Here is a 12,152-nt window from a genome sequence, read left to right as displayed (position 1 = left end):
CCCCCCCAGTTCTTTTAATTTTTCTTTCTCACCCTCCTTCCTCCCCTTGCATCCCTCTCTCCAACTGAACGTCGTATTATTCATATTCCCACCGCTGTCTCTGAAGCGTGTTTGCACCTGGCGAACAAAACACACACGCGCAGTATCTCATTAAAAGCTATAGGCCTAAACCACAGCAACACTTTATAACCACAGAAACACAGCCAAGACAAAATGCATAATAAGCTCCGGGTGAACCAGGAATTATTCACTGGGGCCTTTCTGTCATACATTAGCTGCAACATTTCAGATTTTTTTCCAAGTAATGTGAGCCTGCATAGGTGCCCATTCTACCTTAGTAGTTCAATGTCATCATATAAGCTGAACAAAAACAAAAAATGCGTACAGAGGAATTTAAAAAAATAGTAAAACTGCGCGTGGACTGTCTCCTACCCCTACAAATCCTGTGCGTAAAAGACGCACATTTTACGCACACCAACAGATGCTCAGGCCTCACGAGTGACAAACAAACGCAGAAGTGACACCGCTGTAGAAAAAAAAGGAGGAGACGGAAACAGTTGCACAAATTCAGAGAAAACAGAAAACAAGCAACACACACACACACACCCTCAAAAACGCCCTCTTTCCAACACAAATACTCCATTCCAAAAGCCCCTGCTTTAAAAATCAAAGCCCCCACGGCCATAAATGCCCCCTTCGCCTGACCTCGCCAAATGCGCAAGGGGCAATAAAACCATAAAAACGCCACCGAGCCATCAGACACAGAGAAGCAAGTGAGCTAAAGATAGTAAAGCAGAGGCAGAATTAAATTCCCAGGCCTCTTACCTTTGACGCCATCCCTGCCAGTAACCTCGGGGCCATCTTCTCCTGCGCTCTGAGGACTCTCTCACTGGTTTGTTGAAGTTTCTTTGGAGGGATTTTCTTCTTTCCAATGACGGAGAAAAAACTTTTTTTTCTTATGCTAGGATACTTGTGGGGTGTAAAACATAGCTTGCTGATGGGTGGGGAGGGGAGGTATGTATTAGTGTTTATGTGTGAGTGTGTCAGTGTGTGTGTGAGGGAGGGATGGAGGGGGAGGGGGGATGTCTTCCAAGACGTCTTCTTTTTCTTTTCCTGTGTCTGTCTCTCTCGGTTCCTCGCCCTCTCCCTCTCTCCTGGCAGAAGGTCTTGTGTGTGGCTGCCGGATGACAATAGAGAAGGAGAAGAAGTGTTTAAAGAAGAACAAGTGATTAATGATTTTTTCTTGTATAATTCTCGCATTTTTCTTGAGGTGCCGTCCCCTCTGTCCTGTCCACAAAATAATGGCGGTGAACTTTTTTTTTTCTAGAAGGTTGGGTTGGGGGGTGGGCATCCACACAAAAAAATTTGCTCCCATTCACAGAAGCAGCAGAAGGCCTCGACTGATAAAGGAGGCTTAAAAAAAGGGGTAAAAAGAATAAGGATTCCTCGGTGGATTTTATTGTGCGCAGTTGTCAACCCGCACTCTAATTCATTTATTTCAACTGGGACTGCTAGTGCTCTGGGGCTTTTGGGGTTATTGTAGAGGCACATATGTGTGGATACTGGGTGTTTGGATGCTCACATGTAGGACAATCGGTGTGTAGCGAAAATTACAGCATTCGGACACAAATATTATCTTTATGTGAGGAGAGGTGCACACCGCCGGAGGGAGTGTGGATGTGCGTGGAGGAGGGGGTATTAAAGCTCACAGTATTATACTCTCCACAATATTAGAAATATATATAGAAATATATATACGCGTCTCCTTTTCAACAGCTGGAAATAATGCGTGATCTGGCAAAGTGAAAAGACACTACGGAGCGGAGTGGTTGATATTAAAAGACAGAAAAATTGATTATTACAATAATGACACACTTAAATGTGTGAAAATGCAATCCTCCATAGGCCCCAGCGTGCCATATGTGAGGCTTTACGCATTTTGGCGCAGTGTCTGTGCGTGTGAGCACGTCTAGGTGTACAGTTTGATAGGAGGGCGCGTTTTTGTGCACTGGAGGAGCCTTTCATAAATAGGAAGAAAACAGATAAATGGGCAGAGGGAGTTTCTGTGGCAAGAGGCCCAGGGAGAAATCAGCCAACAAGTAATAGGGAATCTTCTCTGGGCCGAGGAATACGAGCGGACCAATTTGGGGGGCACACTTTTTTTGTTTAAAGTTCATCGAGAGGAATGCTATTTTCTCGTTCTCCCCCCTCTTGCTCTATATTTTCGATACCTGCTCTAAGAAAAGAAAATGAAAATTAATACGGGAGCCGCGCCTTACAAAAGAAGCCATTCGTCTTGTTGATTATCTATTTGGTTGTCAGGGTTTGAGCTATGGCGCTGGCCCGCTCCCTTTTTGTAATATATAAAAAAAAAACACACACATGCGCGCACAGCACCGGTCCAGAAAACACCGATAGGAGGAGAGAAAAAAGTGTTGTGCAAAAATTGTACTCATTAAAGCATTAAAAGACCACGAACCGAGAAACTATTTAATTTTTTTCCCTTCAGAACCAGCAGAAGAGGGGGGGGGGGGGGGGGGTTCTGTGCTCGGTGTCGGGCCGGTGCAGGCGCATCTGAGCAGCCGTTAAATTAACGGGAGAACAGGAGTGAAACGGAGGGACGGTTTGTGATTTAAAACGAGATTACAGGACGTAATGTACCAAGATCACTCACGGCCGGGACAGATTAATCATCGCGGGCTCTTGATTTCTCCAGACAGGTTGCTGCGCCTTTGTAGGCAAAAACCAACAGTGAAATTACATTAAATTATTTATGTGCGCGTGGAAGCGGGTGTGTGTTTGCTTTAAATACATCCTGCAACCGAAAAACCCGATGAGGGGAGAGAGAAGGAAGCGCTGGGGAAAACAAACATACAAAAAAGGAAACGATGCTGTTTCAAAATTAGACATTTTAGAAAATAATGTAATAAAATGTGAAGTTAAATATTAAATTGTATGTATGGATTATAAGGCATCATATATAGACATTTGATTTTAGAAGAAACTGAGCAAAATATCTTGAAAGAAGAAAAAAGAGAAGATAGAAAATGATACATTTTCAGCCATTTATTTAAATTTCTATGAACTATTTACAAATAATAGGAAGGGAGACACTGAGGAGGCATGAGCAGAGAAAGGAGCCAACAACACTAAACCATCATCATCATCATCATCTTCAATAAGGAGAGAAACTCATCTTTGGAATGTAAATAAAATACCATCAATTATAAACACTTGCAGAATAAAATATCTAAAAAGTGTCACAAAGTGAAGGAACAGAGAGAGATGAGGAGGAGAAGGAAAAAAGGGGAGAAAGTAAGTGTACGCGCATTTAATGTGCGGAGAAAAGATAGAAAAATAATAAAATCAACACAGTTCATGCAAAAAGAGGCTCCTTATTTTTCTGAATGTCCCTTTCTAGAACAATTGCTTATAATTAAATTACATTTTTTTAACTTTCCACATACAAGAATACAAGAATTGTATTGCAGGTAGTAATAATAATAATTATTATAATAACTCGTCACACAATTTCAAAAAATATAAAAGCTCGAAAAGCTGTCACTTCATTAAACGAGCAAGAAAAAAAGATGACCAAAAAAAATAAAAATATATATAAGTACAACTGAGGTAATAGGTAGTACATTGCAATAGTGCTGTGTTTATAATGTGTTCTCGGACTATCTGTACCAGTATTTTGGTGTGGTTATTAGTGTTAGGCAGCTTTATAAACCCTGTTTATTAATTTCTCTGTATTTTTAACTTCACCCTGTTCCACTGCTTCCCTGTATAACGACATCACAACATGAACAATCAACGGACCACAGAGACGCTCCTCTCAGCAACAACAGCATCATTTTACAATCAACACTGAATTCAAAAATAACTAGAATTAAAATTTCAAAAGCTATATTTTGTCATTAAACAAAAACAGAAACAATTATACTTGAAACAGCAGAAACTGTCCGCTGTGGTTTTGGATCATACCGGAGGTTATAGTAGACGTTAGAGAGCTCGAAGGACGGACAGAGTGGAGGAATACTGCTCTGGACCAAACCACACTTCCATTTATTACACGTGCGTGTGTGCGGACGGGATGGGGGGGTTGGCGGTTTGGAGATGGGGGAGGAAGGGGGTGTAGGGGGTGTAGGGGGTGAGGGGTAATGGGCAGAGCCGCGGTTCACCCCTTTGCTTTGTACCCGCAGAGTAAACATGACAAATGGGGCCCGAGTTTGGCATGATTAAAGATGAAAACGAGGATCCATCTTCACCAAAAAAAAAAGAGAGAAGAGAGTTTTGGATAGAAAAAGAAAAGGAAAGAACCCACACACACGCGGGAACATTATCTTCAGCCTACCGTCAGAGGAAGGGAGAGAGAGAGAGAGAGAGAGGAGTATAAAAAGACAGAAATAAAAAGCAGGGTGAGAGAGAGGGTGCTGAAAGCCAGGAAGCCGCATCGTTTTCAGTTCTTTCAGTCTCCTTCACCTACTGTCTGTTCATTTCATATTTTCTGAATGGGAAATCTCCCCTCCACCCCTCCACCCCTCCCACGTCAGAGCGTCATATTCTAGAGTAACATCAGATCAGGGCCGCATCTCCCCCTCCACAGCAGGAAGCCGTTATTCCGCTCCAAAGTGCAGGTTCCGGTGGTTACAAGCGTGTTTGCCCCTTCGGCGTTCAGTTTGGGAACCGGGGAGGGCAAACATGAGACAGACAGCCACGGTACCGGGCTATAGGGGTCCAGAGGAGCGGGTCTGGGATCCGCTCAGAGCCGGGGAGTTTGTGCTGCCGCCGCTGGCCCCGGAGCGGACCTTGGTGTTGGGCAGCTTGTGGTCCTTCTTCCACTTCATCCTCCGGTTCTGGAACCAGATCTTGATCTGCCGCTCCGACAGGCACAGCGTGTGCGCGATCTCCACCCTGCGCCTGCGCGTCAGGTACCGGTTGTAGTGGAACTCCTTCTCGAGCTCCAGAACCTGCTGGCGCGTGTACGCCGTCCGCGAGCGCTTCGGTTCGCCCCCCGTGTAGTTGGAGCTCACTGTGGGAGAACAACGGAGACACGCGTGAACCACCGCAGAACAAACACACAACATAATCACAACCAAATAATAATATGTAAATATGCTGCCTGGACTATGAAATTAAATATTTCTAATTTACAACAATGCACTATCGCGCTAGAAAATCACCAACAGCAGCGTTATTAGTCCTCTAAAGGCTTGCAGGAGAAATATTAATTCTGTTACATTTCTTTATTTATTGTGGCTCGTTTAAGAGGAGCACCGCATCATGCACACTGAGCCCCAGTAAGAACAAAAATCGTCATGCAGGGAGAGAGTTAAAGTTCTGGGTACCGCGGCTGGACCCACAGGACGTAAAATGGCCGTAACCCTGTGAGAACCTCTTTTATCCCGAGCTTTCACAAACACTCTTTTATTTTACGCAGCGTTTTCTTTTCTCTTTTTTGACACTCCATGCATTTCCAGTGAACACGTCGTCAGGTGTCATTCGGGCCCTGCGGCGGTGTGAATCCTCTCAGCCTGACGCTGGTGTCCAAATGTTGTGATGTGAACCAACCAGGGGTCTGAAGGCTGAGAAACGGAGCTGGTCTGACGCAGATCAGAAAATAGAAATGCACCAAAACAGCAGCGGCGGTTCGGAGTGGTTCTCTCTTTGTCTTTTAGTGATCTAATGCACAGATGCACAGCCTGAAGCAGGGAGTGTAGCATTGTCTGTTGTACTAACTGGAGAATAAAGGTGGAGGAGGTGGGGGGGTGCAGAGCTACACGACGGCACTGAATGGCGACTAGATAATGATTCAACAAACCTGGAAACTACAAGAGGACAGCAGAGCGGACCTGCTGCAGCAGAGAGCCTTATGACAGCTGAAATCACTCCGCCGAGAGAAAATAAAAGAAATGCTTTTCTTACCGACTGAATGCATTAAGGTGACTTTGCAAAAGTGGCATTTTGTCGCCGCCCGAACACGCGCTCCGGCTCTCCAATGCGCAGCATGCAGCAGGCATGTTGGAACATCACAGAGAAGCCATAACAGACCGGAGCTATTCGCTTTTACATTAGTGTTTTACGGCCTCCTCCATAAACATGAATATTTCAGCTGCCATAAAACTTTCCTTCCCCTAGAACAACGAGTGGGGAAGGAAGGCTCGACAGAGTAAAGTACACCGTTTATACAACCCGACCACTTAAAATCAAATTACCAAAGCATAAAAGCTGACTTATGGGCTCGGTCTGAGTTGTCATAAGGCGAGGAATTAGAGCAGACGAGCCGGAGATCGGACTTCAAGAGGCACCTCAGCGGAGAGGTGCAATAAAAATTTATGGGGGGTGTAATTATATTGGCCCTGCAAACAGACGGTCGTAAATCTTGACCCAAGGGCTACTCTCCTGCCTCTAACGGAGAACAGAGCTGGGAAGCCGTAGATTGTGACGGTGGACACCTAGCTGACTGCACAAAGGCGCAGCGAGAGAGAGAGAGGGGGAGAGAGAGAAAGAAGTTTGCATGCAGCTCTTACCGATGTTTACATGGACTTTCTTCATCCACGGGTAGACTACCGGGTCCTTGCGGGTGCTCGTGGGGGAAGAAGTACTTTGGCTGTGGGGCGTTTGACCGCAGGACGGAGGCGGAGGCGGAGGCGGGCTCGGTGTTACCGAGTCGCAGCGGTGGCTCTGCTCCGGGACAGGGGTGGTCTGCAGCCCGGTCGGAGGGACGGTGTGACCCCGGGGGGACATCACCACCGAGGCGGGCTGCGATGCGCGCTGGCACGGCGTGTAGGGCGGCTCGGCTCGCTGCTGGTGGTGGCTGTGGTGGTGTGCGTGGTGCTGGTGGTGGTGGTAGAGAGAGTCCGGCTGGAAGGCAGCAGGCTCCTGCCTCTGGGAGCTGTAGTAGTCCGGAGAGTGACTGGGCAGATAGTCGCTCTGAGAGTATTCCTCGCACGGTGGGAACTTCGGGTCCACATAGTTGGAGTTGATCAAATAGGAGCTCATGGCCATTAATTTCAGTCTTTTTGTGGAATTGCACCTACTCGGAAAATATATAACTAAAATTTATATCTCATCCCTTTACTCTTCGGTTATTCCTGTTCCGTTGAACCCTCCTACTTTTCTGTCAAGTGAACAAAGTTAAGAAGCCACGTGACGGCGGCTGGCCAATGGCGCGCCTCCAGGACGAACCCCGGATAAGGAAATGGGATTAAGCATATACACGGCCCCCGCACGCGCATCATCATATGGCCTCAGTTTGTGGGCATTCACGGCGCTCCATACTTCCCCCTCTCCCGCCCCGTCCCTCCCTGGATGTCTCCCCGCCACATGTGGGCAGCCAGAGGATCACAACAATAACAACACGCTGAAAACACATTCCGCTCCAAATGGAGACGTGCGCGCACACGGACACGCGCACATGCAACAGAGTACAGTAAGCCACAGACGACAAGTCCTCCCTTATTGCAAACGAACCCTTTCCCCCTCTTACGCGTCTGGCTGGAACTTCAAATAGGAAAATAAAGAAAAAAGAAGCAGCAGAGAGAAAGCGCTCGGGGGGATTTGAAGTGGCGCCTGCACCACCCTCTGTGTATATACTTGGGTGTGTGTAGGGACGTGCTTGCCAAAGCGCTTTGCTTTTTTCCTCTTCTTTTTTTAAATCGCTAATAACGGGGAGTGGGAGAGTGGCCTGGCCGGCTGCTGCTCCGCCACCCAGCAGCTCCGTGTCAGAGATAAATCTGGCTTGTTTAGGATCGATAGAAAATTCATCAACTAATTCAGGTTACACGGCCTCCTAAATCACCCGTAGACCTTTGCATTAAGAACGAGAATTCAGCGCCGTTTCCCCCTTTTTAAAACCCCGTGTTGCTCCAACAGGCGCCCATTCCACGTCTAACTCCCCTCGCATAGTAATGCAGCTCCGCCTGGGTTTGCATGAATAAACAGGATTTATTTCCCTCCACTTTCTGATATTAACATCACTGGCATAGTAAGTCCATATGGGCACATCCACACCGTGCGTGCGTGAGGCTGCTTTTGCCCTTGAGCTGTGCGTTACTGAGCACAGATCCAGCGCTCTTTGTGTTGTTTTTCTTTCTGCTGAAGGGAATTCATGGATCCAACCGTGACCTGCTCACACAAGCTGCTGCTCATTTCAGACACTAACACACTGATATGTGTGATACACTCTCACTTTCTGCTGCTGCCACTCTTATAGTATCATAAACGAATGCAAAACACCCACAATTAAAAGATTTGACCCGCATTACGCACAGAAAAGACGAACAGACAGCAGAATTAACAAGCATTTCTCACTAAGAGGTTTCACAGTGAATTACATTTAAGCAATACATCTGCTTTGTGCAATTTCAACAGCATTAAAACAAGACAAAAAGCTCATAAACACTAATACAAAACATGAAATATCAGAATAGAATAGAATAGAATAGAATAGAATAGAATAGAATAGAATAGAATAGAATAGAATAGAATAGAATAGAATAGAATAGAGCGGCTGTTTTCCGTGCACAGTAAGGATGCTGTACATTTTCTGGGGTGTTATCAGCAGGATTAAATGTTAAATGTACCCTTCACACACACACACACACACACACAGAGCCAAGATGATGGAGATATCCAAGCCCTTTGTTTCGAGAAAATTGACCGTCTCTAAATCGAAACCTTACCCCCGCCAACCCCCACGCACACACACAGCCTCCCCCCTCCTACGCCCTCCTAAATGAACAGTAAAGCCGACCGCATCATTTTTCAACCAGACAAATAATAAATAAAAAGAGTTCAATTCAACCTGGAGTTGGCCTTTAAAGCGGGGAGGCGGTTGGATGATCGAAAAAAACCGAAAGTACAAAACTTGGATTGAGTTTTCAGCACTTTGGGGGAGAAAAAGACACAAACTGTTCTAATTCAACATCAAATAAGCCCTGAAATAAAGATGTTTTCTTCTTTATTTTTACGATTAAAATGCATTTTATTTAAAATCTGCACGTTTCCGTTTTTATCCATAAACGAATTCAGATCTAAAATGTGCTTAATAAAGCCTTTCCACCCTGATAACAGCAGCCGAAGGCCTCCCTGTGTTTGGATCCATCGCTGCCGTCGCGTATAAATCCACTATATACTCCCCTAGAAGCGAATTTGTGATTGTTTTAATGATTTTTACACAAATCCGGATCTACAGGGTAGATATAGAAGACATGGGCTCTCTGAAGGCGCGGCTCCACACCGTACATGGGCCTTTATTGCTTTCATAAACTCCCCGCCGCCGCCACACGGGGATATTTCCATCCGTCAGTGCTGCCTCTGACCGCTGACCTCCTCACCGCTGGTGGGGATCTGGGAGATGAAGTTATAATGCTGGAACACTTCCTCTAACTGGAGGGCGTCGATTAAAAAAAAGGCCAACGCACAAATAGAGCAAAACAAGCTGGTGAAATAAGAAAATAAATGTGCGCCGGTTTGTTGGGAATGTGGAGGAGAGAAGGGAGGAGAGAAGGGAGGACAGGTGAGCTCCGAGCTGCTTTCCAGGCCTGTTAGTACTCTGTTTCCATCTGCAAGTTTAAACATAAATCCCGACTGCACAAATAAAGGCCTGTTTTCTTTATTTCAATGGAATGATCGTGGATTAATTCCTCTCAAACCATGGCGAGAACGCGCGTTTTAGAGCCCTGAATTATTGGAATACTATCATCATATAAAATCTGTTATTTATTTCCTTTATAATGGCAAATTAAATTATTCTACTCTGCCACTAACGTGGACTGAGGCCTCTTTTAGTGACTTTTTTGCATCTCCAAATTGAATATTTTCTCGGTCAATTTACTGCGATTAAAACTAAAGTTTGATTCAAAATTACAACAAACTTTCTACCAACGTAATGCCCACATCAAATTTAATTAGAAATACATTTGTAATTATTCCAAAAAAAGAGGAGGGGAAGGATGGAAAAAAATCTTGGCAGCTCAAACCGTGGACCGTTCTAACAGAATGGACGCAATTTAATGAAAGAAAAGACAAATCACTTGGCACTGGAAAACGCTGTCCTATCAGAAATAGTTCCCAGTGTTCTGACTGAAGAATGGATGGAGTGCTGAATAAATGGATAAATATGCCTTCAGAATGGTAAATGAAATGCACTCTGTTTCCAAAAAACTGATTTAACTGAATTAAAAAGCGATCCGAGCAGCGACGACCTGCAATCTGTAATGTTCTCTGTCTTGTCTTTCTTTCTTTCTTTAAAAAGTAAATGAACAAAATACAAAAAAAAATCCTCTGTAAATGTATTTAACCGTGACCTCGTTCTTTTAGTTAATAAAATATCACATTAATAAGCGACGCAAAATGCATCATTTCGGTGCAAATATAAATAAAATAAGTTGATTAATATGTGAGCTTCGTGCTTTTCGCGCTCTCATGTATCCACGACTCCCTGCTATATTTTCCATGTAATTTCAATCTGCTCTAACGCTGCTGCCGCATTGATTTTGTGACACTAACACTCCCTCCCTGCTGCAGGCGATATTGCTGTTCTCCGTTTCCTCCAAAAGTTGCTCATACATCACCAAAGGCCGGACATGAGGAGCGGAGGGTGGAGGGAAAATTCACTGCTAGCCTCTAATCTCATTTTAACCACCCTTATTTCTCTATTCTACTCCATTCTGTTCCATTTCTGCACAGGTGTGGGCGTATTTCTGTCACCTTGACCTCCCTCTTTGCTGCAGGTCAGCGCAGGTATCGATCAAGGTGTGTTTGGTCTGACTGCAGCACTTCCCTTCCCTCTGTCAAGTTTGTCAGCAGCAGCCATTCAGCTCTTTTGTTTTCGGCTCCAGAGGTCAGCGCGTAAAACAAAGATCCACACGCACGGATTAAACAGCTATCTGGTCCTTTTGAATAAAAAAACAACTAAATAAATATCATATGTGTGTACAGGCTAACTTAAAATACGCCATATTAACTAAAATCATTACTTTCGGCCTTTATTTAATTTGATATTTTACATTTTAAGAGCAGTTTTCTAGCCGTGCCACCCCCACCTGGACAAACCAGACCGTCCTGTTTTCAAACCACACAATGGATCAACTGCAGCAGCTGCTCCACACTTAAAATAATCATAATAATAAGAAAAATCTCAGCCTCAGATGTAGCATTTAAACGTGATGTGAGGAAATATTTCATCTGAGAGGCAGTGGAGGCAGAGAGGATGACATAAAGGTCAGAGGATCTGGATTTAAACATGGGACTTATTGCGGGTCAATTCCGTTTACAGCTCAAACAGCAACAAGCGCAAATAGAAGCTTCCAGGAGGTTGAAAGGTTTTTTTGTTTTTTGTTTTTTTGAGTGGTGGGGAGGGAAGGGGTGAAATGAAAAGCAATAAAATATTCAGGGAGCGGAAGAGAGCCGCGTTAGAATAAATAACTTGAAATCCTCCTTTTTCTAACAAGTTTGTCCCAGCAGCTTCCCGTAGCTGCTGTCACTGCATGCTGGGTTTAAAAACTTTAACATGGATTAATCTGAATGAACATTAAGGTAAGGGTTTGTTTTTAAATAGTGAGATTTATTAGTAAAAATAAAGGGTGTGTTAGAAAAATAAACCTCTATCAGCTCCGTATAAAATAGTATCCTGCTAGATAAACTAGATAAAGCCAGATTTTTATATTTACGCATCATTTTTTTAAAAAGCCACAAAGGATTTTCCCCCAGCATCAGGCCTTGAGAATTAAAATGAACATATTGAAGGGTTAAACGGCCTCATTATGTGCAGCGACCAGACATGTCAATGTCCTGAAATATTACCGACGTGAAAAAAGCTACAGGGACAACGACCAAGAAGAGAAATGCAGTTTTGCTCTTTTGTGCAGCTTGAAAAATAAACCGGGGTCCATTCCTGGGGTTATTGTCATGCAAAGTTCAGGGCAGAGGGGGGAAATGAAGCTGCAGAGGCCTGGTCCTCCAGGATTCTTCTGTTTTCTGGATTTTATTGTGTGGAAGCTAAACTCTGAGCTCTTAGGGGAGGAGAGGAAGGCTGGAAATGAATTTCACCATGCAGCAGGAGGGTCAGGTAGAGCTGGGAAATAGAACCAGCAGGGAGGAATTAACGACAGATCCCAGAGCTGAGAGTAAAATCACCTCTACAG

The 12,152-nt window shown here is 44.6% G+C and overlaps 2 protein-coding genes across 5 annotated transcripts in view; both read right to left on the bottom strand.

Annotated features, from left to right (window-relative positions):
- The window catches only part of hoxb3a (homeobox B3a), an 87,077-nt gene that overhangs the window by 39,421 nt on the left and 35,504 nt on the right, over positions 1-12,152 (bottom strand). For all 4 annotated transcript variants that reach the window (XM_035947916.2, XM_035947915.2, XM_023269744.3 and 1 more), the window contains exon 2: positions 826-1,177. The gene's annotated coding sequence lies outside the window, so the exon portion shown is untranslated. The remainder of the gene's footprint in view (positions 1-825; positions 1,178-12,152) is intronic.
- Positions 3,052-8,581, bottom strand: hoxb4a (homeobox B4a). The gene is made up of 2 exons (XM_023269757.3): positions 6,534-8,581; positions 3,052-5,035 (listed from the first exon to the last, which is right to left on the bottom strand). Exons 1-2 carry the CDS (start codon positions 7,009-7,011, stop codon positions 4,731-4,733), a joined length of 783 nt encoding a protein of 260 aa, XP_023125525.1. The 5' UTR covers positions 7,012-8,581; the 3' UTR covers positions 3,052-4,730.

Source organism: Amphiprion ocellaris, chromosome 19, assembly GCF_022539595.1.
Source record: "Amphiprion ocellaris isolate individual 3 ecotype Okinawa chromosome 19, ASM2253959v1, whole genome shotgun sequence".
NCBI lineage: Eukaryota > Metazoa > Chordata > Actinopteri > Pomacentridae > Amphiprion > Amphiprion ocellaris.
The sequence above is the reverse complement of the archived record's forward strand: the minus strand, read 5'-3'. Positions and strand labels throughout refer to the sequence as shown.

Bases quoted from the DNA above. Each gene is read 5' to 3' on its own strand.
- hoxb4a (XM_023269757.3), bottom strand. From the start codon at position 7,011: ATGGCCATGAGCTCCTATTTGATCAACTCCAACTATGTGGACCCGAAG. The intron at 5,036-6,533 runs GTAAGAGCTGCA...GTTCTCCCACAG, and splicing joins GAAAGTCCATGTAAACATCG to TGAGCTCCAACTACACGGGG.